At 29.7% G+C, this 27,111-nt stretch overlaps 1 protein-coding gene across 1 annotated transcript in view; it reads right to left on the bottom strand.

Moving 5' to 3' along the window:
* Positions 1-362: 362 nt before the first annotated feature.
* Positions 363-27,111, bottom strand: part of 7B2 (Secretogranin_V domain-containing protein 7B2) — a 91,739-nt gene continuing 64,990 nt past the window's right edge. The window contains exons 2-7 of the mRNA XM_075368776.1: positions 22,796-22,877; positions 17,153-17,387; positions 11,988-12,125; positions 7,050-7,228; positions 4,587-4,637; positions 363-2,104 (exon numbers count right to left, since the gene is read on the bottom strand). Of these exons, the coding sequence (XP_075224891.1) occupies positions 2,033-2,104; positions 4,587-4,637; positions 7,050-7,228; positions 11,988-12,125; positions 17,153-17,387; positions 22,796-22,867 (747 nt within the window). The 5' untranslated portion in view covers positions 22,868-22,877 and the 3' untranslated portion in view covers positions 363-2,032. The remainder of the gene's footprint in view (positions 2,105-4,586; positions 4,638-7,049; positions 7,229-11,987; positions 12,126-17,152; positions 17,388-22,795; positions 22,878-27,111) is intronic.

Here is a 27,111-nt window from a genome sequence, read left to right as displayed (position 1 = left end):
AGATTACAGATTTTCTCATACGTACTTCTAACAACAATAAATCCAATAAAATTTATAATAACACTAATACATAATTAATTATACTTAAAAAGGAGTGCGAAAAACTCCATGCAGTGCTGTAATGTGCTGGGATTAATAATAAAAAATTAAAACTATTTAAACGGTATCGGATAACATTTATTTTAAATAAGTTTTGTTTAAATATATATGTATTTTACTTTTTGTTTTTTTTTTTAGAAATCCCTTCAGCAATGTTGTTTTTGTGTTTGAAAATTTTGTTTTATCATGTTATAACATATATATATATATATATTATATATATATCACAAGATGCGATAAACATCATATTATTTAATAATTTATATATATATATATATTTAAATTAATATCAACGATAAAAATTTTAAATATTTTATAATTTTTAACTACTCTAACGATAAGACAAAGGGGTTTTCAATAACGTAATTAATTAGTAATATAAAATTAGAATTATAGAAATCGGAATAGATTCTTCCCCCCATATTTTAAAGAACTATTTTTATAATAAATTAGATAGATGAGCCTGTCTAATCTAGTATAATTTATTTTTACCACGACTAAATTTCATCACAAAATTTTATATGAGGAGCAGAATCGTAGTGTTACGTGTACCGTAACGTTTACACATATATATATATATATTTGTTATAATAATTATTATATACGAATAGAATAATAATAATAACTTATGAATTATTCAGAGTGAGCGTCCTGTGCAGTGTCATGTTAATTTATGATATTTTAAATTGATTTTACCGCTTGTTACCTTTTAATGTCGACGTCGTAGTTTGTTATCAGTCATTGCTCACAAGTTGCGTTAATATAATATTTAGGAACAAAACACGATCGGTTAAAAAAAAATACTTATCTACGAATATTGTAAAAGATGACGACATATAAAAACAGGTGATGGTGCTCGTCGATCATAATGAACTTACTCTTTGATTATCGTCAGCCGATGATAGAAGAAGGCTTTCAGATTTACAAGAGTAAGAGGGCCTAAAACATATGCGACGAGCAGAACAGCTATTTTCTGCCGTTTCATCCAAAGAAAATATAATCTATAAAAAAATTGAGCCCCTAAATTAATATTTATTATTAAAACTAAATTAAAAATATATAAACAATAGAGATAAAGAAGATAGAGATAAAGAAGTATCGATTTATATTTATAAATTAACTTAATAAATAATCAGCGTATCGGTTTATTTACTAAGTTAACTGATAAAATCGTTATTTAAATTGAGAAATTTTTTTACATCGAAACATTAAACATCTAATTTTTTTCTTTCGATCGATTATATATTTTTTATCTAAAAAAAAAATATAATCCATCGATTTTTTTTAGAATAATATATATTTGTCATTTATTTAATGAAATAAAAACATTAAAAGCCGATAGATACACGTAGTTTTTTCTACAGAAAGTTTTGCATCGCATTCATTTCTTTGGTAGAATACATTTTATTATATTATCGATTAAATAATTATGTACTTGAGTTTAACCTTACGTAATAATTTACTTAATTTCATAAGATTAAATCTATAAATGATGATGATACATTAAACGGTTTAAGCATTAGTATGATTAAACGCTAATCGTTATGCGGTGAAAATATTTAACATCGATCCATGTAATATCTTTTTGAATATCATTAATTAATAATTTACTACGCATCATATACATCGTGATAAAATTAAAATTTTAACGTTAATATTTTTACGAAATAAAATTTTATAATATTAATAGATTTAAAATTTATATATATTTGTTAATTTTTGATGATATTATATATTTGAATTAGCGTATTATATTTATTTAACTGATAAACATTAAAAGCGAATAAAAACAATTTAAACATCGATTGATTTAAAAATAAATTTTTTTAACCCCCTAATGGGATTAAATTATTTCTACATTTTGTCTTTTATAATCCTTTGCCGTTATTGTTGCCGTAATGAGTTAGTCGATCGGTATATCGTGGTCCTTTTATCAGTATTCCACATTCAATCCTTTCTTTGCTGCGACAGGAAGTCTCTCTCCTAACAGGAACGGATTATTATCCTGTTAAAAAAAAGAAAGATCATAAGAAAGAGCATTTATATAGTTTGTACAAAAGTAAATATTATTCGATATTCGCGTGTTCCTCGTAGTACTCCCCGAAACTATGATGGTAAAAAAAAATTAATTTTTGTATAGAGGTCCTTTTAGGTTTTCGGCAGACGCTACAAAATTCAACCGTTTCTTAGAGGCTAAAAAGAGGATTGAATCGAATCCCTGAAAAATGTTAATAATTTAAATTCTTTAAGGGCAGGCTTTAAAAGCGATTAGTTTTGATCGATTTCATAGCAGAATTTTTGATCTTAGCAGAATTTTTAACTGTCAGTTAGTTGTTATATGCGCTGCTGTGTAGTAGGCACCAAGTTTTTTAATTACTCTGCATTTTCTTGAAAGCAATATGTACTGGCATGAAACACTTTGTATTTTAATTTTTATACTTTTTAAAGCGGGTTTAATTTTAGTTTGCGATCTAATTTGTTGTAGGGCGGTCCAGTTTTTCCGAATATGCCGTGGTGTAGTATGAAGGTTTTTGGGGCTGTTACTATATAAATGAAAGAAAAAACACGATTGGAATTATGAGGTATGGAATGCACCGTTGATTCGTGTGTAAAAAAATATATTCAGTACTTTGAGGAAAAATATAAAAGTCGTTGAAATGTATAATTTGTTTCACGAAAGCGTGGAGTAAACCAAAAAATTACAATGATAACTCTTTTTTTTCTGTTTAGCTTCTGGAACCGTCGTTAGGTATTACTTTAGAAAATGAATGTAAATGAAGTGTAGTTTTGCACAGTTTCAGGTCGACCGTTCCTGAGACATGTGATTAATTGAAACCCGACCACCAAAGAACACCGTTATCCACGATCTAGTATTCAAATCGGTATGAAAGTAATTACCTTTACTAGGATTTGAACCTTGAACTCTCGACTTAGAAATCAGCTGATTTGCGATGACGAGCTCACCACTATACCGACCCGGTGGGCTTACTACGATGATTCTAATTTAATTTAGTGCAATCCATCCGAGAAAAAACAGTTCTCTCTACTTTTAACATAAAAATGAAGTAAAAATAATTTGTAATACAAAAATTAGAAAATTTTAAATAAAATTATATTTATTTAAAAAAAAATTAAGACACGTTACCACTAACCAAAGTTAATAACGCTAGTAAAGTAACGTGATAACCGCTATATTAAAATTTCATAAAGAAAATAGAAAAACCGAATTTGTTATCTCATTATATTTCTTCAATACCCGATAAACTACTGTCTGTTTAATTATTGTTATCGTTTCCCAAATTTATCACAGTATCATCAATAATGTTTTCACACAAACTGTCCGCTTCCCGTACGTTTTTAAAAATTAAATGTTGAATGCAATTTTTCCAAGCATTTGAATCTATTCTTAACACCTTCTATTGTTTTTAAGGGCAACGGGTGCCCAGGTGCTCTCCAACCACGCGAACGTGAACCAATATTTGTTTCGGTTCCGTCTGGCAGCTGATGAGCTGTGCGTCTGCGGGGAGGTCCAGTCGAACGAACACATGATATTCGACTGCCCAGTTCTTGGGAGGGGCCAGAACTCAGGCCACCCTGGAACTTAGAGGTCAAGGGGAAAATTGGCCACTCATAAGCGGCGAGTCAATGTGGCGAGAGCCTCATTGTCGGACCGTGTGGGTGTTCCTTGATGCCACTGCTTTGTTCAATCGGCATTAGTAGTTTTTCGAGGAAATTGACTCCTACCGTGCTGCTGTGGGAAGCTACCCGAGAGTGATGGCTCGCCACCAGCCAATAAAGCTCCAATCTTTATTGGATTTATTTATGGTGGACAGGTACTTGCTGTCATACAACGACCTAGGCGTGACAGTGAATTGCTGTCTTGACGATATAAATTAATTTATTGACTGTCATATATATTTTATTAGTTGACGGGGTACGCCTACCCGTTTTTTTTTTTTTTTTTTTTTTTTTTTTTAATATATGACAAGTGAGCGGTGGGACACAAAGCGAGTGGTGTGTGGCACCATTCTTAGTTCGCATACGTAATTAGGTTAGCTCCAGGAGCTAGTTAGGACTGGTCGCTTAACTGTTTCGAGGCTCAGTAGCCGTTTCTGGCACAGACATTCGGTCTCATGCTTTAGGGCGACCGAATGGGGTGGTGGGAGAAATTCCACGCAAACCAATATCGGGGGGCCTTGTGCCATTCCACACTACAGGTCACCTGATGCACCTCCGCCTCGGTGATCTCAGTAGTCCGATACTGCTCCTTGGGAGCGAATGATATCCCCTCATCAATACAAAAAAAAAAGTAATGAAGTTTACCAGAGAACTGATGTTATCAGGGATTTTTCTGGTAATTTTTCTGGTGTTACGAGTCAATTATTGGAACTGTTCTTGGATCTAGATGATCGATAAGTGTTCCATTATCCCTTATGTACATTATTTTTACTATTGTGATTATATAATTATTTATGTAGATGTCTTACCTTCTTGACATGATATTTTTTTGCTACCAGATTTTTATGTTGGTCCTCAATCTGTAAAAAAAAAATGTTTAACTGATAATATTTTTTTCTTTTAAATCTACTGTTGTAGTTTATAACTACTAAAAAGACAATTAATTATTAAATGATTTATCGCTGTTCAAAATTTTCAGCACAATTAGGTTTTAGAAACTTCTTATATGTTTTCAAGCACCTGGCTGATTTCCATCCAGCTATAATTAGGTGTGAAGACCTATCCTTTTATATACAAAAATAACACTTATAAATTTTCCAAAAACTGGCACTTTATTATAAAATTATATAGTCATTTTAGTTTCAATGGAATCATCTTCAGTAGTTCAGTAAGTTTGCCAAAATTATTCATGAATTTAGCAGTATCCTCCATATGAGGATACTGCTTTTCCACATGTTTGGAAAAGATACGTAGACGACATTCTGATAATACACGGTATAACCTGGAAATCTTTATACAAAAAATCAATTATTTATGTCCTACAATAAAGTTTAAATACGATACAGAAATAACGGAACACTTTTGTTTTTGGATTTGTTGATAATTAGAGTTAATGGAAAATTTTAATTAATATATACAGAAAGAAAACCAATGTAGAAAGAGTCACTGGTAACTCGTTTTATGCTGCACAACACAAAAATACTGCATTCAAAGCAATGATTCACCGACTTAATAGCATACCACTTGAACAGGATGCTTATAATAAAGAAGTTGAGCACATGAAGTATGTGGCAACTGTCGATGGATATAATCCTAACATAATCCTCAACATAAACAAGAAATTTTCAAAAAAAACAATTAAAAAAGAGTAAAACAACATTACAACCCATACAACAACTTTCAAAGCAATAGTATCTACATAGACAGGTTTGAATATAATTGTTTACTTTTGTATTATCTAAATTTAACCTCACTTTCTGGTTTAACAACTTTCACCAATTTGGCAACTTTTCTTCAACCTTGTCCTCAGTAGATGTAGATCGTCGCAGAAGCTACATGTTCTCCTTTCCGTATTTCAATAACTACCGATTATTACTACTGAAGCTGGTTCCATTGGAACTGAAATGGCTATGTAGTTTTATATTTTGCCAATTTTGAAAAATTTATAGAAGTGTTTTTATTTGTTGTAATAATTGGTAAATCAAACTGAAGAAGTTTAATATCCTTTTATATATTCATAATTTCTATAAACTCTGTTGTAAAGTTATCTCATGTGTCAAAGTTGTGTGAGTTTTAATGTCCGCCTGCCAATGGAAGATATGCAATTTGGAACCTGGCCTGAGCAATTTCATGTTAGATTGCTCCTGGACCCTCAGGATTCCAGGGAGGAGGTGGCCCCCTGGAGATGGGTCCACTGTAAGCATGTGGAGTGGTTTATGAGTAGATCTAGCTCCTCACCAGTCACATTAGTTTCAAAATATATCTATGTGCATCGGGACCCTCCTTATTAACAATAATGTGATTATTGTTGAGCAAGATGCTGCAGAACACACTGCGTTCCTGTGTGGCAGTTCGTGCAGAACAAAAACACGCATGTGTGTGTGCAAAAAAAGTCCAAAGGGAAAAATTAAGATTTGTTGTGGGTTGAATAATAGCATCAAAGATAACTAGAGAAATTGGCCAGGTCTTATTGCTCACCTATTGATACTGTATACAAGTGTTGTTCTTATGTTCTTATTCTTTTATAGCTTTCATCTTGAAGAATTTTTATCTTCATCTTATCGATTCTTTTGTTGTTACGAACCATTTATACTTTTTATTTTATTTGATGAAAGGAATTTTATAATGTTATTCAAGAGTAATGTGCTTGTAGTATATTTTTTTAATTTAAAATGAAAACATTTTAACATTTGGGCTTTTATGTAGCTTTTGTATGAAAAGGTTTAACCTTTATGCCTTTCATATTGAGATATGTATATACATATATATATATATATCATTCAATTTAGGTATATCTTAAATTACATTTAAGTACTTAAATTTGCCTTCGACTTTAATTCACTTAAAACTTGTCTGTCGGCAATACAGCCATCGCCTGGATGAGATCAGCCTCATCAGTCGCCAAAGGCTGTTGAAAGAGTGATTTAAAATGTTTTAATTTAAGTTACTAAAAAAGTTTGTTTTTTTGTAAAATTTGACTTTGTTGTTATTTCAAAAGTTTGTAGATTAAAATAATTTTTATTGTCAGTCATCCTGGGCAAAAAATAATAGCAGATATGATTGTTAATCAGTCGCAGTCAGTAAGTTTAAAAATCATTTTCTTCTCTGATTATTTAATTATCTGAATATAAGCATATGAGCTATTTTGCAATTGTTTATTGTACTTCAATTTTTTGTAAAAAAAAATTTTGATAGGTGTGCCTCTAGAAAAACAAGCCTAAACAAAAAATTAATTAACTTTTTAAACTACAATAGAAAAATTATTTCATTACCTGGAACTGCTGTACAAAACGATCTAATTCTGAATCTTGTAAATTTTCTGCCTGTTGTTCACTCTCATGTTCAGTGCAGTCAAACATGTGTTCTGAATCACACATACAGTCTTGTGATGCTTGATAGTCTCGGCTGAATGCTGCTGTATTTTCAAATTGTTCCAAACAACCGTCGTTTGCTATTTAACATTAAATCCATAATATTTAATTAATGTCTTTTAGTTTGTTTATTATGAATAACTATTATGTAATTCAGATGGTTTTATATGTAGTATATATATATGATCCTATGCGGTCATAAAAGATAATGATAAAGAAACTTGACTACAATCAACCCTCGAACATCAACTGGTTCAATCACAGATCATGTTTTTCAGATATAATCAATAACTGCAGAATTATACTTGGGGGTCATCAAATATCTGATCATAAAATAATATTTCTCGAATTATTACGAGTGACTGTAAAGCCTACTCCACATGTAAACAAGAATATATTACAAGAGTTACAAATTTAAATTTATTAAATCAAAACTTTAAGATAAACTTTCTAAAGTGGAAATCACAAACTTTGAATTTTTGATTAACCTAATTAAAAATGAAATTAACAACTTAACCACCATAAAAATGAGAAAGTTTACAAATTCCATCATGAAGGTTGATACAATACGGAAATACATTTATTAGTTAAAGAAAAGGATAACGCATATGCATTGTACAAGAAAAACATATTTCAAACTGTTTTCCATTAAATTCAAAGATCTATAAAAAAAGTTAAAAACAGAATAAGAATGAGCAAACAGCACTTCATTCAGTTGCAATTTGATAATAGTGATGAGTCAGCCCACAAGCAATGAAGAATTAAAAACAAAATAGTTATCATGTTAAAGGAAAATAAGCAAATTAATAAAAAGATCTGTACAGATAGCAACAAGGAATTAAACTAATTTATAATAGGGATATTACAGAATACTTTAACAGAGATTTTATTATTTCAAAAAACTAAAGTGTGTTTAAACTAATTCTACCTCCGGCCTAATAAACTCCTGCTCAAAATCTTTATATCTGCCAAAAATAACATCCAATGAGATTAATAAAATTATTAATAAATTAAAAAAACAATAATTTCACTGGTGATAACAGTATTAAACCAAAATTTGTAAAATAAATTAAACGTAGTTGCACCCATTATTTCTAATTTAATGAATAAACATTTCAGGGAGGGCATGTTTAAAAATTTGTTTAAAGCATTGATTCTCAAAATTTTTGCCCACTGCCCACATTAAGAATCAGAATTTTCTAGCACCCCCAAAATTTTTAAACTTACCATCTGTTAAAAATAGTAATTGCAATTGCTGTTTTTAAGATGCACCTTTATTGTTTTTAAATGTGGCATATCCTATTTCTGAGCTGAAATTTACAATTTAAGTGAGAATAATTAAAACACATATTTAATCATATTTGGAAGTATTCTTATTAAAATTGCTTTCAAAAAAATTACAATTATATCTATATAGTAACTACATAGATACAGTTGTAAATTTCTAATCTTATTTTTAATATGGAAATAAAGGGGTTTAGATCTAGCAGCTAGAGCAAAACTCCTTTAATTTCCATATTTATTTGTATCAATACGTTGCTTAGATCGGGAGATATGAAGCATTAAACAGAAAAGTGGCCCTTTCTGTTAGTTTTCAAATGATTTTAATGCAGATTACTGAAAAAATTTTGTTTCTCCTATGCACTTGATCAAACACGAAGAAAAACTTTCAAATTTTTAAAACTTTTCTTCTTACAGATTTTTTTTAAATTTAATGTTTTTTGAAATCTGAAGTATGCCGTCAAAAAGTAGAATATTAAAGCTTTAATTTTTTTATTCGCCCCTCTAAGCCCCTTGGTTGTAAAGTTAAAGTAGTTTGAATACAATCTTTTTTTATCATAAAATATGTGTCCCTTTAGTTTTTTGTACTAATGTAGTAGGTATTTAATTTTAATTTGGTTTGAAATATCAGGAAAACATAATTTTTGCTTTTTTTTAAATCAGCTATTCCTTGACTGCCTGAGCCCCGAATTTTCTGTGGGCCTTCTACCACCCCCTGAAGGTTCCGGTGCCCACAGTGGGATGTGATTGCCCACTTTGAGAACAAATGGTTTAAAGAATGTCTTTGTCATTTACAAGTCTGCATCAAGACTTCACAGACCAATATCAGTTCTAGCACTAATGCCTAAGATATCTGGTTATAAGATTATTTAGTTATTTTAAGGATATTTAGTTCTTTACAAAAGAAAAAAATGGTTTTTTGAGCTGGAGAAATAAATAAACAGCTATTGCCTCTTATGGAATTTATGTACGGAGAGGTTGATGGAGGAAACTCAGTTATTGTCTAATTTTTGGATCTCCAGAAAGATTTCAATGTTGTTAATCATCGATTGAAAGACTGAGTGGTATCGGTACTGTTGGTTATACCACTATATAAAAAGATCTAGTACCCAAATCTCAGAACTCTGTGGTAGTAAATAATACTACAATTCATGCTTCCGTTGTATTATGCTTCATACCTACTGATTAGAGAAACCAAATTAAAGATTTATTATGCTTATATTCGTTCTAAGTTGAATTGTCTCGCAGCCTTTTGGGGGCAAACTTCTAAGAAGAACAATAATGATATGCAAGTGACAGAAGGTGTTATTTTATAAATGCAAAATTTATGAGACTCGTGAATTTTATAGAGAACTTAAGTTACTGCTAATCTGTGATATTATGAAATTGGACAGTGTAAAATTAATTCACAAAATTGCAAATAACCTAGTAGGTACTGATATAACTTTGAGACAAAACTGCGACAATCATAATTACTTATACAAGGATACAAAAACTTTTATATTTTGGCTAGTACAAAGAATATTGGCAGGAAAAGTATTACTTTGATGGATGTGCAATGATACAATGAATTCTCTGAAAGCTTTAAATCACTAAATATTGTTAATTTCAAGAAGTCTGTGACAAAACTCTTTTTGGAAAATGTGTAGTTTATTTGTTCTGTTGTTTTTTGTACACACACACACGCGCGCGCGCGCGCGCGCACACACACACACACACACATATTTTTTCTTTTGTAACCTGTTTTAGACACATGTTTTTTGGTTCAATAAATAAAAAACAGATAAAAAAAATACAGTAAATTTCATACAGTAAAAAATTTCTGAATTACTGTTTCTGCGATGAAAAACAAACAACTAGGTTCTGTGTGCTCCATGGATCTACTCCAAACATTGACAGATCCAGGCAGGCAATGATGAGGAGCTCCTCAGTGCTTAACTAGAAACCATGCTATGGCTCTTTGTTTATCCCACAGTAGTGTCAGAAGAATTCTACACAACAATTTGAACTTTCATCCATATAAAATGATGGTGGTGTAAGATATAAATTAGTGTAACAAAGCAAATCGGGTGACATTTTTTTCAAATCTTATTAACTTGTTTACTTATGAAATGGTCCAACTAATGATTACATTTTTATTATCGGGAGCAGTGAACAAACAAAATTTTCATTGCTGGTGTGATATGAAGACTAAGCAGCTTTATATACATCCATTTCATAGCCCATGTGTAACTGTCTGGTGTGCTCTGGCAAGTTTTGAAAACATAGACCCTATTTCTTCAAAGAGCAAGGGCACTTAGTGACAGTCAATTCTGACCGGTACATGGCAATATAACAAGATTTTCTTGCTCCTGAATCTTGGTTTCACTTAAATGCATAAAGTTTCTTATTATGGTCCCAGCAAGATGAAGCAGCAGCCCATACTGCCAGTGAATCCAAAACAGTGGTTCAAGAGATGTTTTCAGATCAAGTGATTTACAAAGAAGTTGTTACATAGCCAGCATGTTCTCCATGTTTCAAACTGTCAGAATGTAACTACTTTTCTCTGGGGTTAACTAAACTTTAGAGTGTTCATCAGTAGACTGAATAACATTAATGAACTCAAAGCATCCATACAAGAAGAAATTAGAGCAATCCCAGATAACAAGTCAGTCTGCAGAACAGACTGACTTTCTTTTTCTGTTTAGCCTTCAGAATCACGGTAACGTATTACTTCAGAGGATCAATGAGAGGGATATGTATGAATGTAAATGAAGTGTAGTCTTGTACAATCTCAGGTCGACCATTCCTGAGATGCATGATTAATTGAAACTCAATCACCAAAGAACACAAATATCCATCTAGTATTCAAATCCATTTAAAAGTAACTGCCTTTACTAGGATTTGAAAGGACAGACTGACTACAAAAATGTATAGAAAATTGTTGAACACATTTATCTGATATGCTAAAAAATGAAGTTACGTCAATAAATATATTATACTTGCTGTAATTACATTTTAAAACATACTTAGGTCTAATTGTATTTTTTATTTAATTTTTTAAATTGTTCCTGTAACTCCTCTGTACAAAATTTTTAAAAACTCATCTTTTAACCTTTTAGTTGCCTTTGCAGGTATCTTCAGTCAGACTTCTGACTGTCTCTAGTTGCTGAAGATGGCTACAAAAAAACTGAAATGTTATGACGTGGGTTTTCAAAATGATGTATTTAATAAATCTTGTAATTGTGAGTTACATAATTTTCATCACCTCCATCTTGGATGAAAACATTGTTAAGAATAACAATTGTTAACATTGTTAAAAATAAAATCTAATTATAGTTGGTTATACAGTGTAAAAATTTATATAGATAGTCCTACAAAATGATTTTATTTTTTATGATCATTATGATCCAATATTGTTATTAAAACAAAATTTTAAAGTATGAAAATTTCATCTAATTCATTTCTCTTCAGTACTTATTTTACTTTAATATAAAAAATAAATAAACAACATTAAAAATTAATACTCTGTTTTATGTGAGTGGGGACATTAAGCAGTAGTATGTATTTTTTTATTACCTGTGAATCCTATTGGACATGGATTTGGAGGATTACAGTATGCTGGTAATGCTGCATCTGATTTCACTTTATTGGGAGTTTTAACTATAACCCCTCCACCAGGTAAATTGATTCTGTTTTTACCTTCGCCATTTCCACCTAAACATATTAAAAATAAATAAACAAATATAAAAGACATTAGTATTAAATATTTATATTATTGTTTATTATTATTACAAAAAAAAAAAAAAAAAAAAAAAAAACAATTTACTGGAATAAAATATTCAAATTTTAATTTAATATTTAAATAAATCTTTATTAATATTAAAATTTCTATTCAGTTTTAATTCTATACAATTATATTATTTATTTTTGATAATTTATTTTAACCGTAAATTATACAATATTTAAAGGTAAAGGCCAATAATACAGAGGGACAAAATTAATTTTTTTTTTTTTTTTTGGCACAAGGAACAAAATGTGATCCTAGAGAACTTTTAGTACTGAATTCAAATAAATAAATAAATTTTCCCCTACATCTACTGTTTTTTTTTGTGATGTATCGGTAAACTTTGAAAGAAAAATGTAAGAATTTACATCATGTGAGTTGTATTAGACTTAGCTAAAGAATAGCAGTTTTTTTCCATTAGTATTCAACATTTAGAACATCCTTTTTAGTGTCCAACGGCAGATGCCGTTGGACACTATTAATGAGGTATTAATGATACCTGTTTTAACATCACTGAGATTACTGGTGGAAGCATTCTCCATGTTTCCATGACAGTACCAAGATTGTCTGGAAAGAAATCAAGGTGTGAAACCAAGAAATAATTTTTTAGGAACATATTACAACACCCTTATGTTTGTATGACTAATAATTCACCCACAATGTCAACATATTTGGAGAATTTATGATTTCCTAAAAAATTTTGAACAGCACTTAAATGATCTCCCATGGTGACTTTTTGACTTGCCTTAACAGTTCTTTGAATTATTCATCTCTAATCAAAGTTCTTATTTGGAGCCCAACAAAAATTCTTTCTTTGATTTTAGCAACACTAACATGAGGCAATTTATCTTTCAAATAATGAAATTCAGCAAAATTTTTATTAATTGTTGTAACAGTTTTTGAAAAGCCCTAATTTTATATAGAATGAAGGATGAAAAATTATTTAAGAATTAACTAATGACGAATGTACAACATTTTCAGTCCAGGTGCATAAATACTTCATGCTTTGGTCCATCCTTCCTGTTAAAGTGATTTTTCTTCCCTGTTGTTCCATTCACACAAAAAGCAACAAAATTTAATATATCTGACCTGTAAACCATTAATAATGCAGTAACTTTTAAATTGCTATGTATATTCCAGCAGTACTTGTACTGAATCTTTTGTAGCAGATTTTCATACTGCTGTATGCTTCTTTTATGTTAGTATCATAAGCTATCAGCAAAGGAGTAAATTTGTGCAGTTGTGTATAAGGGCAACCTGTAAACTGGTTTTCAAAGAATCAATGAACAGTCACCATTATATAAAGTTATGTTCATGATGAAGTGCACCCATGACAGTACAAATATTATTACTATACAATAAACTATTTTCTTCAACCCATCGGGTTGGTCTTGTGGTGAACTCGTCATCACAAATCAACTGATTTCAAAGTCAAAAGTTCTAACGTTGAAATCCTAGTAAAGGCAGTTACTTTTATATGAATTTGAATACTAGATCGTGAATACCAGTGTTCTTTGGTGGTTAACTTACAATTAACCACATATTTCAGGAATGGTCGACCTGAGACTGTACAAGATTACACTTTAATTACATATCATCCTCATTCATCCTTACGGTGGTTCCGGAGACTAAACAGGAAAAAAATATTTTCTTCAGAATATAAATCATGAAACTCTTGTTGATTTAGTATCAGTATGGAGAAGATTCCAATCTTTCAGCCTCATCCTTGATTTGTTTCTTTGACAAATTTGAATTCCGAATAGGGTTGTTTAATTAACCTTGAGTTGTCAGATGTGGTTCATAGGAAGAGGATTCTGTTTTAAAAGAATCTTGCCTTCTTGTCTTAACTTCAGTGGCTACCTCATATTACGATTCATCTTTTAAAGTTAGATATGTTCGGGGTGTGTTAAGGAAAGTATTCACTATTAGGCACTGGCTTTAGAGTAGATGGTAAATTTGGGTACTGCTCTGTGTTTGGATTTATTATTTATTCCTTTTAACTTTGTAATACTGAAATAACAGTACAACAATTGCTCTTGTGGTTCACACCACACTGTCAGTAAGGCAAAACTTTATGTCCAAATTACTCCTAGCCCAGTCTGTCAGACGTATCACACAGGTTAAACAATATATGTGACGACCCAATTCTTATTTTGATCCCAACTATATAGCCAAAATAAAGTTCTTAATAATTTTTAACTTGTAGAGTCAAAATTCATTGCTCTTTAAACATCAAATACCTACTCTTAACAGAAGTTATCTGGATCGTTTACAGACTTCCTTGGCATATTTATTCACTAAATAACACACTTGATACAGTAAGTGTAAATCACAAAACAAAATAAAACCACTGCATGTGCATACACAGCAAGCAGACATTTAAAGAATTCCATTATGTTAATTGCATAACTCGGAAGTCTGACATGTCAGAACTTACAGGAAATGAATATCATATACAGCTGTTGCCTTCATAATGTTATGTTTTTACCCCACCCTCTGTTAGAAATCATTTAAAATATTCTTTTATGTATGTAAGTTATCCCTAAAAAATTATGTAAAATCTGACAAAAGCAATATTTGAAAATGTTATTATATAAAAACTGTAGGCCATGGTAAAACTCTGATTGCATTTTTGAATTCAGCATTAAAAGTTACATTAGGAATGCAATAAAACTTTCATGTGCAAAAACTTTGTTTATTAGTGTAGTTGATTTAATTGTATCTGTTATTGTGGTTTGTATGGTTATTCTAATCAGTCTGTTTTAGTATCACTGAATTTTTTTTACATCATATGTTCTGGATATTTTTCATTTCCACAACTTACAGTAATGTGATTTATATGAGTTTAATTACTTTTAAATTAATGTATGTATTTATTATAAATATTTCTGCACTAATATAATTTAAAATGTATAATGTTCATAATCTACATTATTTTCTGGTGTACATGCTTCAGTTTTGGAGTAAATACTCGGAACATTGTATCTTTATGGTGTAGATTTTGTATAATTTTTTTGGTTTTGCTTTGTTGTTTCGGTAAAGTAAAATCTTGAATTCTTGCAATATCTTTATGGTGTAGATTTTGTATATTTTTTTTGGTTTTGCTTTGTTGTTTGGTATAAAATCATGAATTCTTGCAATCTTATAAACTAAAATGATTAACAAAAAAAAATATGATATGTATCTAAGCTAGAAAATACTGAAGTCTGGTTCTCTACCAAAGATCTTATTAAAATTCTTGTTTTTAAAATCCTGTAGATATTAAAAAGACATTTTTTGATTCACTGATAATCCTTTTTTTTTACATAAAATGAATGAGAAATTAAAATTTTTTCTCAGAAAGTATGGCCTAATTTAAAGAACTTTCCTTACCTCATGAAAAAAGCTATAAAGAATTTTGTAACTATTTTGATCATTATTCTAATTTTTTTCTATGATAAAATCAATATATAATTAAGTATGTGTGTATGAGACAATCTTTTATGATGTTTTGTTTTGAATGATACACATACGCGTAAGTTAAGCAATATGCGTAAGTTAAATATGCTGATTTGTGCTGGTTCTTGTGTCTTAAGAAGTTTTGGACATGATTTTAATGAAATTCTAGGACAAATTATCTTGATCCAATTGAAATCTAGGTTATTTCTCTATTTTCACCTTATCTCATGTAATTTTATCTCATGTATTTTTACTCATTTTTTAAGGCCATTTTTCCAAAAATATTTAAAGTGATAAATTAATGGGCAATATTTATTAAAGTTATAAAAAATTCATAACTTTTTTAAATTTCATTGGATTTTTTTTAAACTGAGCCCTAAACAGGCTGTCCATTTTTCATATGTTAAACATTTCTGTATAAAATTCCATGCAGTAGGTGGTGTCAGAAGTAAAATAATGACTTATTAATAATAACTTATTAATGGTTTGATATATTTTAGAAATTGTTCATAATAAACAGAAATTAGGTACTTAAAAACTTTATTGATAAAATGAAGAAATTCTGTCATTAAATAACAATAGGAAGATATCAACATCTAACAGTCTTTTTATAATTTTAAATTCATTAAAAATCCTTTTCTGAAAGTTTTCTATCAAGAGAATAGTAACGGTTATCTCTTCAGATTTTTTTTAGGGTGGGGAATATTTCTTATATCAGTTGAAGGTTCATGTTTTCTTTTTTTCTAGTGATTAATGTTTTTATTCTTGCTGAACCAACTTTTAAGGGGTGTATAATATTTTAGGATCATTGACAGTGATCAAGTTGTAGAAATTATTTCGTAGTTTTTGGTCAAAAGTTTTTTTTACTTTTATTTTGTAAATTTAGTAAAATTTACAAGTAAATTTATATTTAGTAAATTTATCTAATTTTCTAATAAGCTTGATTAAATTACTATATACAAATTGAAAAAAGGTTTCCTACAATATAACATTTTAAATCCCTCTATATTTTTCTTATTCTACCTTTTTTGATGTTAGTTTTTTGTTGCCGTACATGTCTTTATAAACATATAAATGTTTATTAATCTGTATTTTATATATTAAGATGTTTTTTCATGTTTTTTTACATTATGTTCATTATATAATATAAAATGCAAAAAATACTGTTTTATATTCTTATGATAAGGTCTTCATTAAAATTTAAAAAGTTTTTTCAGTTCATATTCAAAATTGTTAATAATGTATGTGAATTCGAATAGAGAAAAAAATATTATTTGTATTAAATTTGTTAAATATTGCTTTTTGGAGTATCACTTATCCGTAATAAAGAAATAAAGTCTTTGTCATGTTAATGCAATCTTAACAAAAAAACAAAAGAAAACTAAAAAGAGTTAAATCTATATATTTACTTCTTATCTTGTTATTGAGACTTCAAGGAATGCATTTGATTATATATTTTTATTATAACAAAATTTTTAAGGTAAGATATCACCTAGAAAATTACTCGATTAAGAAGGACCTGTCATATAATGGTGGCCCCAGAGAGTACTATGCTGAATGTACTCTTGATCTCGAAGACTAGGGTTTGGACTGTCTGGATAGAAAGAGGAATCTTCAAGATCCTTATCGGCTCTTGCCATCAGAGCACTCATTGACAGTCGGCTCCCGGTAGGATAGTCCAAATAACTTTCAGCTAAATCTCGTCCCATACGGTCCACCACTTCTCGTAACAATGAATCGGTGAGGAGATGTTCCTGAAGTAAACATAAAAAATTATTTATTAAATTGATATTTGAGTTAAAAAGATAATTTTTATATTTATTTTCTAAATTGTAATTTTAAATATTATATGGATTTGATTTTTATGTGAAACATCGTACAATTATTAAACTTATAGATCTTGTAGAGTAGTTTTTCATGCCATTAATTTATACGAGGTGCGACAATAAAGTAATGAGACTGATTTTTCTTTGCAAGATGTGGCAACCCTGCAGCTTACGTAGGCACACCATCTTTGACCTTGGTTTATAAGCTACTTCTAGTCCAAGCGGCACATTGATGCAACTGCTCAATCGCGAGTTGTGCTGTAATAAGTGAACACGTGTTTGTGTCTCTCGTCACTGAAATGAAACCGTAAAATATTGCGCAACGGTATGCCATTTCTTTTTGCGTTAAATTGGGTGAAAACGCGACGACAACTTACAGTAGGCTTTTGGAGAGGAGGTTATGTCAAGAGCTCAAGTTTTTCGGTAGTATACAATTTTTAGTGAAGGCAGAACGAATGTTGAAGATGAAGACCGCAGTGGACGACCACCAACCTCACGGACAGATGTCAACTTGACCAGGGTACGTGAAATCGTACGATCTGATCGAAGATTATCCGTGAAAATGATTGTAGAAGAACTCAACATCAATCGAAAAACGGTTCGTCTGATATTAACTGTGAAGATCTTGGAATGAGAAAGATTTGTGCAAAAATGGTCCCCAAAAATCTCACACAACAACAGCGAGAAACACGGAAAAAGGGGCAGCCGATCTGTTAGAGCAAACGGAAATCAATCCAGATTTGCTGAGCCGTGTTATCACTGGTGATGAAGGTTGGTTTTTTCAATACGATCCAGAGACGAAACGCCGAAGTTCGCAATGGTGCTCAAAGGGATCACCCAGACCAAAAAAAGCTCGCATGTCAAAGTCAAAAGTGAAATGCATGCTTGTGTGCTTCTTCGATTCCAAGGGAATTGTTCATAAAGAGTGGGTGCCTCCTGGATAAACAGCTAACCAATACTTCTACAAAGAAATTTTAGAAAGACTTCGTAAACGAGTTCTTCGTGTCCGTGCCAACATTGCTGATAATCTTTTTCTGCATCACGATAATGCGCCATCCCCCATACTGTTCTGTCAGTACAGCAATTTTTAACCTCAAAACAAATTTCAGTACTACCACTTATTCACCAGATATCGCTCCGTGCGACTTTTTTCTATTTCCAAGAGTCAAAATGGCGGTCAAGGGACACCATTTTCAAACAACACAAGATGTCCAAAAAGCTGTGACGAGTGTCTTGGAGAATATTACAGAAGATGAGTTTCAGAAATGTTACCATCAATGGCAAAAGCGCTGGAGTAAGTGTGTGCAGAGGGGAACTACTTTGAAGGAGACAACCATGATGAAAGTAACAAGGTGTAGCATTGCGCACAGTATTCGGCGCGCATGCGTATACGCTCGTCCCAAAATCTCATTTTCTACCGGGTTATTTGAAAATATAAGTAAGGGATTTTGGGACAAAAGTTTTTAGTTGTACAAAAATTTTACAAAATTTTAAATAATGATAATCATTAAACGAGCTAACAATCGAATATTTATGAAATATAATACATTTTTTTTTTTTTAATAATCCTTAATAAAAATAAGTATTTTATACATGTCTATTGATTCTTAAGAGTATTGAAATTGATTGTTAATTAAGATAAAATTCAAAATAATGAATGAAAACCTAAACAAACAAACAGGGAACTCATTTTATGAAGTGCAACTGACACAGTATTCGTGTAGCGTGTTTGGCTATATGGTAACGATTCCTTTTGCTATTCGTGGGGTTCGATATTGATAATTTTTTTTTTTTTTTGCTCATAAAATATTTTTTTACTAATATTATTTTCCATTTATTATGTGAAACTATTTAATGCTGTTAAAATGGAAAATCAACTAAATGGGAGATAACTTATTTCAAAATTTTATAACTAAAGATCTGATATTATTTATTTTGGTCAATCTTCGGAATTGATGATTTTTTAGTTTAATTAAAAATATTATCACAAAACAATTTTTGAAAGAAATTGTTTTAATAATCTAATTTACACGGGAAAATGAGATATTACTTATTTTTTTACGGATACCAAAATGAATATTACTTTATAATACTGAAATAAAAATAAAATAAAAAGTTGTTTAGTGAAAAATAATTTTATATTCGATAAACATATTTTTTCTAATGAACCAAATGAAATGCAAGGGATTTTCTAGGTAAACCATTTTAAACCGCGTGCAATAAAGAGAACAATTGAAAAAGGGTCGGTTTTGGTTTTTATGTTAATGAAAACTATTTTATTTTCTATTTCATATAAAATGTTTCCATTATATTTTCATTTTGAATTAAAATAATTAAAGTTAATTATTTTCTGAACCGCTCTGTATCCAATAGTACAATAATAATTAATTCAAGGTAAATTGTTTATTAAGAAAAATTATTAGAAATTATTATATTGTTAAGAAATAAAGGAAATTAATCATTCAGATCATAATTCTCGACTCCACATACAGTCAATTAAATTTTATATAAATTAAACAAAAAATCCTACACTCCATATTTATTTGGAAGTGCGTGTACACGCACACGTGAGCACGGAACTTTCTATTTATAAATATTAGAGTAAAAATCCACATTTCGACGCCAATTTTCATATACGTCAATAAATTTTATTCTTTTATGTTTCAAAAGTTTGTTTATTTTTTATAATTCTGCCTTTAAACACATTGATGTCTTGCTTCTGTTTGTGCGCCAACCGCATAAAAGAATTTAAACATCATGGCGGGAAAAGGATTTTGGGACGAGCCACTGCGCAACGCTGGGTGTGCGACAGCTTGTTACTTTCATCATGGAGACAACACTAAACATGACTAAAACGGTAAGCAACATTTTTTTTCACATCAGTCTCATTACTTTATTGTCGCACATCGTAAAACTTTCCCAATTCTCCAGAACTGACTTTGCTAACGGTAGATATTCTTTGTCGTTAGTGTTGACCGATGAAATAATTAACTTTCATATTCTTTTCGTGTAGAGTAATGTTATATTTTACTTTTGTTGGTGCAGATTTAGCTACATTACTGCTATAGGTTAGTTGACTGTTGTGTTTAATCTGCTCCTTGATTATTTGTATTATACTGACTGATTTTTTTGTTTCATTTATTAAATTGATATTTTACAAAAAAAAGCATGAAATAAAAAAAACGATTATTTTTCATAGTTAAAGTACATGTTGATTAATCTTTTTATTCAGTCGGTATTATTTGTATGATTGCAAATTTTTGATTTTGCAAAAAAGATAAAAAGAAAAAACAGTTAACTAATACTTCTGTACTATTATAACCTTAGTAGTTGTAAAAGATGTGATATGAGTCATGTCACACTGAGAAAACGATAGTCATTTTCAACAACAAGATTTCACACCATAATACTTGGAAAAATGAAAAGTGAAGCAATTTCCTGATATCTTTTAACCAAGTAAAATATATTTCTGCATAACAGCATGAAAAGCCTACAAAATGCAGGTAATATTTAGTTCTTAAAGTGACATTTTTCACCACAGGAACTGGCTACTATATATAGAATGAACATTATTATTCTCAAAGAAAGTAATTTTGTCTGCATCTCTTGATTTAAATTACTTTCATATCGGCAGAATTACTTTCAATGAAAGTAATTCTATATTGTATCTAGTCTGTATGAAAATCACAGCTAAAAGAAAGTCAGAGACTACACTGTCAAGAACAAGAGTATATTGTGGTGTGGAATCTTCATTTACTTCTCATCCTTTTGTGAAACATTATATTTATATATACACTATTATAACAAATAATATCTGCAATCTTACATTATAAATTCTGAATGAAATTTGTTATTTACCTTTCTCAAAATATTAATTGATATGTACAAATTATCCTTTTCTTTTTATTAAATATTTTCATGTTCTTAAAATGCTCTCCTTCAAGTACATTCATTTCATTTGAAAATCTGTTGTAAAGTTGAATGTTTACTAAATTTCTGTTGATTGCTACAGTTAATTTTGTTTGTGATTATTTAATACCACGTATCAGATGTAGAGGTTAGGTAACAGTTTGAATAACCCACTGGGTTGGTCTAGTGGTGAACGCGTCTTCCCAAATCAGCTGATTTGGAAGTCGAGATTTCCAGCGTTCAAGTCCTAGTAAAGCCAGCTATTTTTACACGGACTTGAATACTAGATCGTGGATACCGGTGTTCTTTGGTGGTTGGGTTTCAATTAACCACACATCTCAGGTATGGTCGAACTGAGAATGTACAAGACTACACTTCATTCATGCTCATTCATCCTCTGAAGTATTATCTAAACGGTTGTTACCGGAGGCTAAACAGGAAAAAAAAAAAAGGTAACAGTTTGAAGCTTGGTCAGACTGGTTGTACTTTAATGCTATTTCTCTCTCTTGATGTTTTCTCTTTGCTATAATTTTGTTCTGGTGATTCACAGGTGTTGTAATAAGATAACAGACTTAAAACAAGGGATGTAACTGGCAACATTCCTCAGTTACACAAAGCTGCACTTGATATCCATAGAAATTCCAAATACTATACAAATCAGTCACTCGATTTAACCCAATCATTACCGAATATTTACCTCAAATCACCAGTTGTTATTGCTGAGTTTTTTGTCTTAATTTTTCATTTCATGAAACAAATTATTTGAACACGCAAATAAAAGAAATTTAATGAACTTAAGTTTACAATTTGATTTTATACAATCCTTGTCATGGGGAGAGTTTCAATACTTTTGTAAGTGCGTCCAAACTAATAGTTGTATCAATTGTGTAGTTTCTGCTAATTTTTTGAATAAGTTAAAGATTTTATTATCAAAAAAATTTTACTCATGTTGAAATCTATTTTAATAATGAAACTAAAATTTTTAACAATGAAAAACAGATTTATCCTTTACTGGGAGGTGATATCGTGAATTATTTTTCTTTGATTTTTATTAATATAATGCATTTACTTATCCAGTACATCATTGTGCATTGATATGAAGATATCCATTATTATTCACATCTGTTCAAATAGTAATCGATATAGAGAATACTGTTTAATTACAAATACTGTTTTTTAATTACAGATCAATTTGTCTTTTAGTTAATTACAACTAATTGAGACGAATAGCAAAGATTAAGTGATTTTAATTGAGTTTGTTTTTTACTCAATATTTATTTTAATTCTAATGAATTAATTATTTTTTTCTATTTAGTTAATTAGTTGATTTCAAATTAAGTATTTTTTGTGTAATATTTCATATAGAAGTGATTTTTTAATATTTAATACTATTATCTGTTGCAATGAAATGCAATCTATTTCATTACCTTGCCACTTGGCATATATGCCATTGCTCCGATGAAGCTACTGGCCAAAGCCAGCATTGTTACAAGACCCATTTTTTTGATTCTGAAATTTGAGAAAAAATATTATTAGTACTTTCATATACAATTATGTTTTATTATTATATTGTTTCATTAATATATATATATATATATACACACACATATTTGTTCATAATATGTAGAGTAAAAATTTTGTAATGCTGAAATCATTGAGGCATAAAAAAAATTGCTGCTTTGGTAGGTTTCCCCTTTAAAGAGGAAGTTTTTAAAGAGTTTCATGTAGATAGTATTTAAAAAAATTAATTACCAATTTAAAGATATTGTACTGATATTATATAATTAAATATCAATATAATGATATAATATATCATTAATACTATAAAAAACAAGTTTCAAGAAATTCAGAAATAAATTATGTATAGATTTTTTATTTGTTACAGTTTTATCAATGAAGATCAGTCAAGATGTTAATTTAAAATGTAGATTGTTGTAATGGAAAACTGAACCAAATTACATATGATTGTTTTTAAAGTTTCTTCAAAACTTTTCAGTTGTTTTTGAAACCATTCAGATTCCAGAGCTACTGTTCTTACATTGATGTCAGCTAAAGTTATTGCTGCTACTTTTTAGCTGAAGGTGCTAGGATCTATGCTTTTATTTATAAAAGCTACACTTTTATAAATTTATTCTATACTTATATTTATAAATCTAAAATAACAACTACTTCTGTTCCACTGATATATATACAGATTTATATTTCTTTTACAGTTTTTCAAGGAAAAACTGGCAAGCTCATTAAGAATAAAAATTATATATAAAAAAACAGTACGCTATTCTCTAGGCTGAAACAGTAAAAAATTATAAATATTTTTAGAAACTAAAAAAGTGAGAATAGTTTTTAACTGTAAAGGTAGGGATAATTTATGATGTTTCTTAAAATTTTTTTTTTTCTATTGTCTTATATAATAGAGACACATTCAGGTTGATCAATGGAAGTAAAGTAGAGTTTTAAGTATTTAAAAGTACTTCATTACTTAGGGTGGAAAACATACTACTTACATAAGGTGTTACTTAAGGTGTTAAAGTGTCACTTACTTAAGGTCTTACTTACTTACTTACATCCTTGAGAAATAGCAAACTTAATACCTGTCAATCACGACATCAGTTTTTAAAAATGTTTGGTGTAATATTAATCTCTCTAATAATCATGCAATCAAAATTCAGCTAATTAAATTAATTAATTAATAGAAATTATTAAAAATTACTATCAATTATTAATACTGATGTATTAGTATAATACAATTTTAATATTTCAAATTGTGGATTTAGGTTAAATTGATGTATGTTGAGAAAAATCTTTTCCTGGTGTATGTTGCAAAAAATAAATACCAAATATACACATTTAGTTTTCTAACCAGGATTTGTATTCTTGAAATCAAAATACAAAAATTTTAAGAAAAAACTTTTTTTTTAATCAATAACAGTACCAGTAATAGCTCTTCAATCAATAAAAAAAGCACGGTGCATTGGTTTGATTGCTGTGTGTGCCACATTTTTATTTTGAATGAAGCGTATTCATTTGTTTTAACAATTTATACTTCTTCAGTGATTGTTTTGTTTGAATGATTTATACTTCTTGATAAGAATGATTTCAACCCACCGGGTTGGTCTAGTGATGAACGTGTCTTCTTAAATCAGCTGATTTGGAAGTCGAGAGTTCTAGCGTTCCTAGTAAAGTCAGTTATTTTTACATGGATTTGAATACTAGATCGTGGATACCGGTGTTCTTTGGTGGTTGAGTTTCAATTAACCACACATCTCAGGAATGGTCGAACTGAGACTCTACAAGCCTACACTTCATTATACAAGCCTACTCATACATATCATCCTCATTCATCCTCTGAAATATTGTCTGAAAGGTAATTACCGGAGGCTAAACAGGAAAAAGAAAGGTGATAAGAACGATTTATCTAAAATCATATTTGTGTATTGGGGACAAGAAAAGGAAAACACTGGGATAAGAGCTGTGTTAAAAAATCACAACTTAAAAATCTGATATATATATATATATATATAAATACAAAAGTTTGTTTGCAACAGCAGCATTATGTGAGAAACAATCAATACATTTGTGTTATCATAGGGAAGGTTTTAAGGAACAGATTGAGGCCCTAACCCCCTTGGAAGTGAATTTGTGAACTCATTAAAGAAAAAAGTATCTTTTTACTTCATTATTATATTTCTATCGCTATGGCAACAGAAATATAATAAAGTAAAATTATTAATTTTTTTTTCTTTAATGAGTATATATAAAATATTTAATATTCTAACAACCATGAGGATAATGAATGCTTAGAGTCCAGAGGACGAAGTCATCTGTCTAGATGGTTGGGTGAAATGAAGCAATTACCTATGTATATATATGTGCATATATATAACAACAGAAATAAGAATTGTGTAAATATTCATATCTTCTGTTCATATGAAAAAAATGACATATTTTTGTATAAGATTTTCTAGTGGAAGGTTGATTCATTAAATTAAATAAAAATATCAATCTGTTTTTAATAGAAAATTCATTCTTTAATATAAAAGAATTCCTAGAAAAGATAAAAATATCTATATGTGATTTATAATGGGAAATGTGCAGCTATGTAATTAAGTATAAATGATTAGTAATAATTATAGATTGCAGCAGTGTAATTAAATGATAATGTTTGCAATAAATGTTAAAAAAGTAAAATAAAGTTGATAAATAACTAATAATTGTATGGTTGTTAAAGGTCAATGTGTTAAATATATTGTATCGCAGTTTCAGTAATAATAACTTTATTGATATAATTACAATAACTAATACACAGGTAAAATAATTCAAGGTTTTCATATGTGATTTATTTTGATTATTTCACAAAAATGATTATTATGTTGTACACAGCTTTACCTGATAAATACTTCACTGTTAAGCTTCTTGTACTGTCACTGAATAGGAAGTACAGGCAACTTCACCTGCCAGTTCATGTAAAGGATGCTTTGGCTCTAGGTCCTGCACAGAAGTTCTACACCCGTAAAAAAAATAATTAGGAAGAAGGAAGCGAGGAAGGAAAGAGTTGGGTGGCGAGGAAGGAAAAGAGAATTTATTCTCAGAGGAACTGCAATGTGACACTAACAAATCCGACCAAAGGTATGCCACTCTAGGTAGCAGAAGCAACTGCTACCTAGAGTGGAAGTGAGATAAGCACATCTCACCTTTAATCCTTTAGGAGATTAGAGCATTTTTACCCAAATTGGATTGCCTCTTAAATATTTTATATACATCAACTTTTTTTTTATATTCACCAGCTTAAATTTAAGCTTTAACAAAAACCTTTTCCTCCAGAAATTAGACCTACTCATGAATAGATACAAGGTTCCTAAAGGAACATCCCTAGAACTGTGTGGCATGTAGAAATATCCAACTGAGGTATAAACTATTTAGCCAGATAGACCATCTACATATCACCTCTCCATCAGTGATTATTGTTGACTTCTTAACACTTACTTCTGTATTTTACCCTTGTATGTAAAGGAGATTATAAAATAAAAAAAATTGTTTATGCCATAAATTATATATTTAAATTCATTCTTGTTAATCTTTTTGTTACATTTTAATGCAACACTATGTTTAGTGCTCCTCTTTGTGTGTACTACATTGTTGTGTAGTGCAATACACTCTTATAAAGTGAAAGAATGAATATGAAATATTTTTCAAAACTCACCATTTATTATTAATCTTTATTTCTTTGTTATATCAAAACTTTTATTGGTTTTTTTGTAATTGATTTTTTGGAAAATTAAACTTTATACTGGAATCATTATTTTTAGCCGTGCACTTTTTTGTGAATTTCAGAGTTTTGACTTAAGATCTGGATAGAACATAAATAAAGATATAAGAAATATATTTCATTTTTGCAATCTAGGAAGTTGACTAAAATAGTAGTAATAGTGTAAAAAGCCTGATCAATTTTTTCAGAATCTAAACTTTTAACTTTTGATTACCGCCATCTTATTTCTACTGACCCTTCTAATCCAGTTGTTGAAATTCCACTTCCACTAACCAATAACCAGTTTCTTTTTCTTTTGTGTACTTCCAGCATAAGTTCTCTTTCTTCTTTAGTCCTGTTCATTACTTCCTCATTCTTCACTAAAGTGAGGAATGTACAATGGCAATGTACAGTAGATTTATCTGTCATTGAAGGTTGCCGTTGCTAATGTTCCTTTTATTTCCATTTTGTTATTCCAGTTTTCTGTTACAATAGTAT

Source organism: Lycorma delicatula, chromosome 6, assembly GCF_047948215.1.
Source record: "Lycorma delicatula isolate Av1 chromosome 6, ASM4794821v1, whole genome shotgun sequence".
NCBI lineage: Eukaryota > Metazoa > Arthropoda > Insecta > Hemiptera > Fulgoridae > Lycorma > Lycorma delicatula.
Note: the sequence above shows the minus strand (reverse complement) of the source record. Positions and strands in the feature narration are given on the sequence as shown.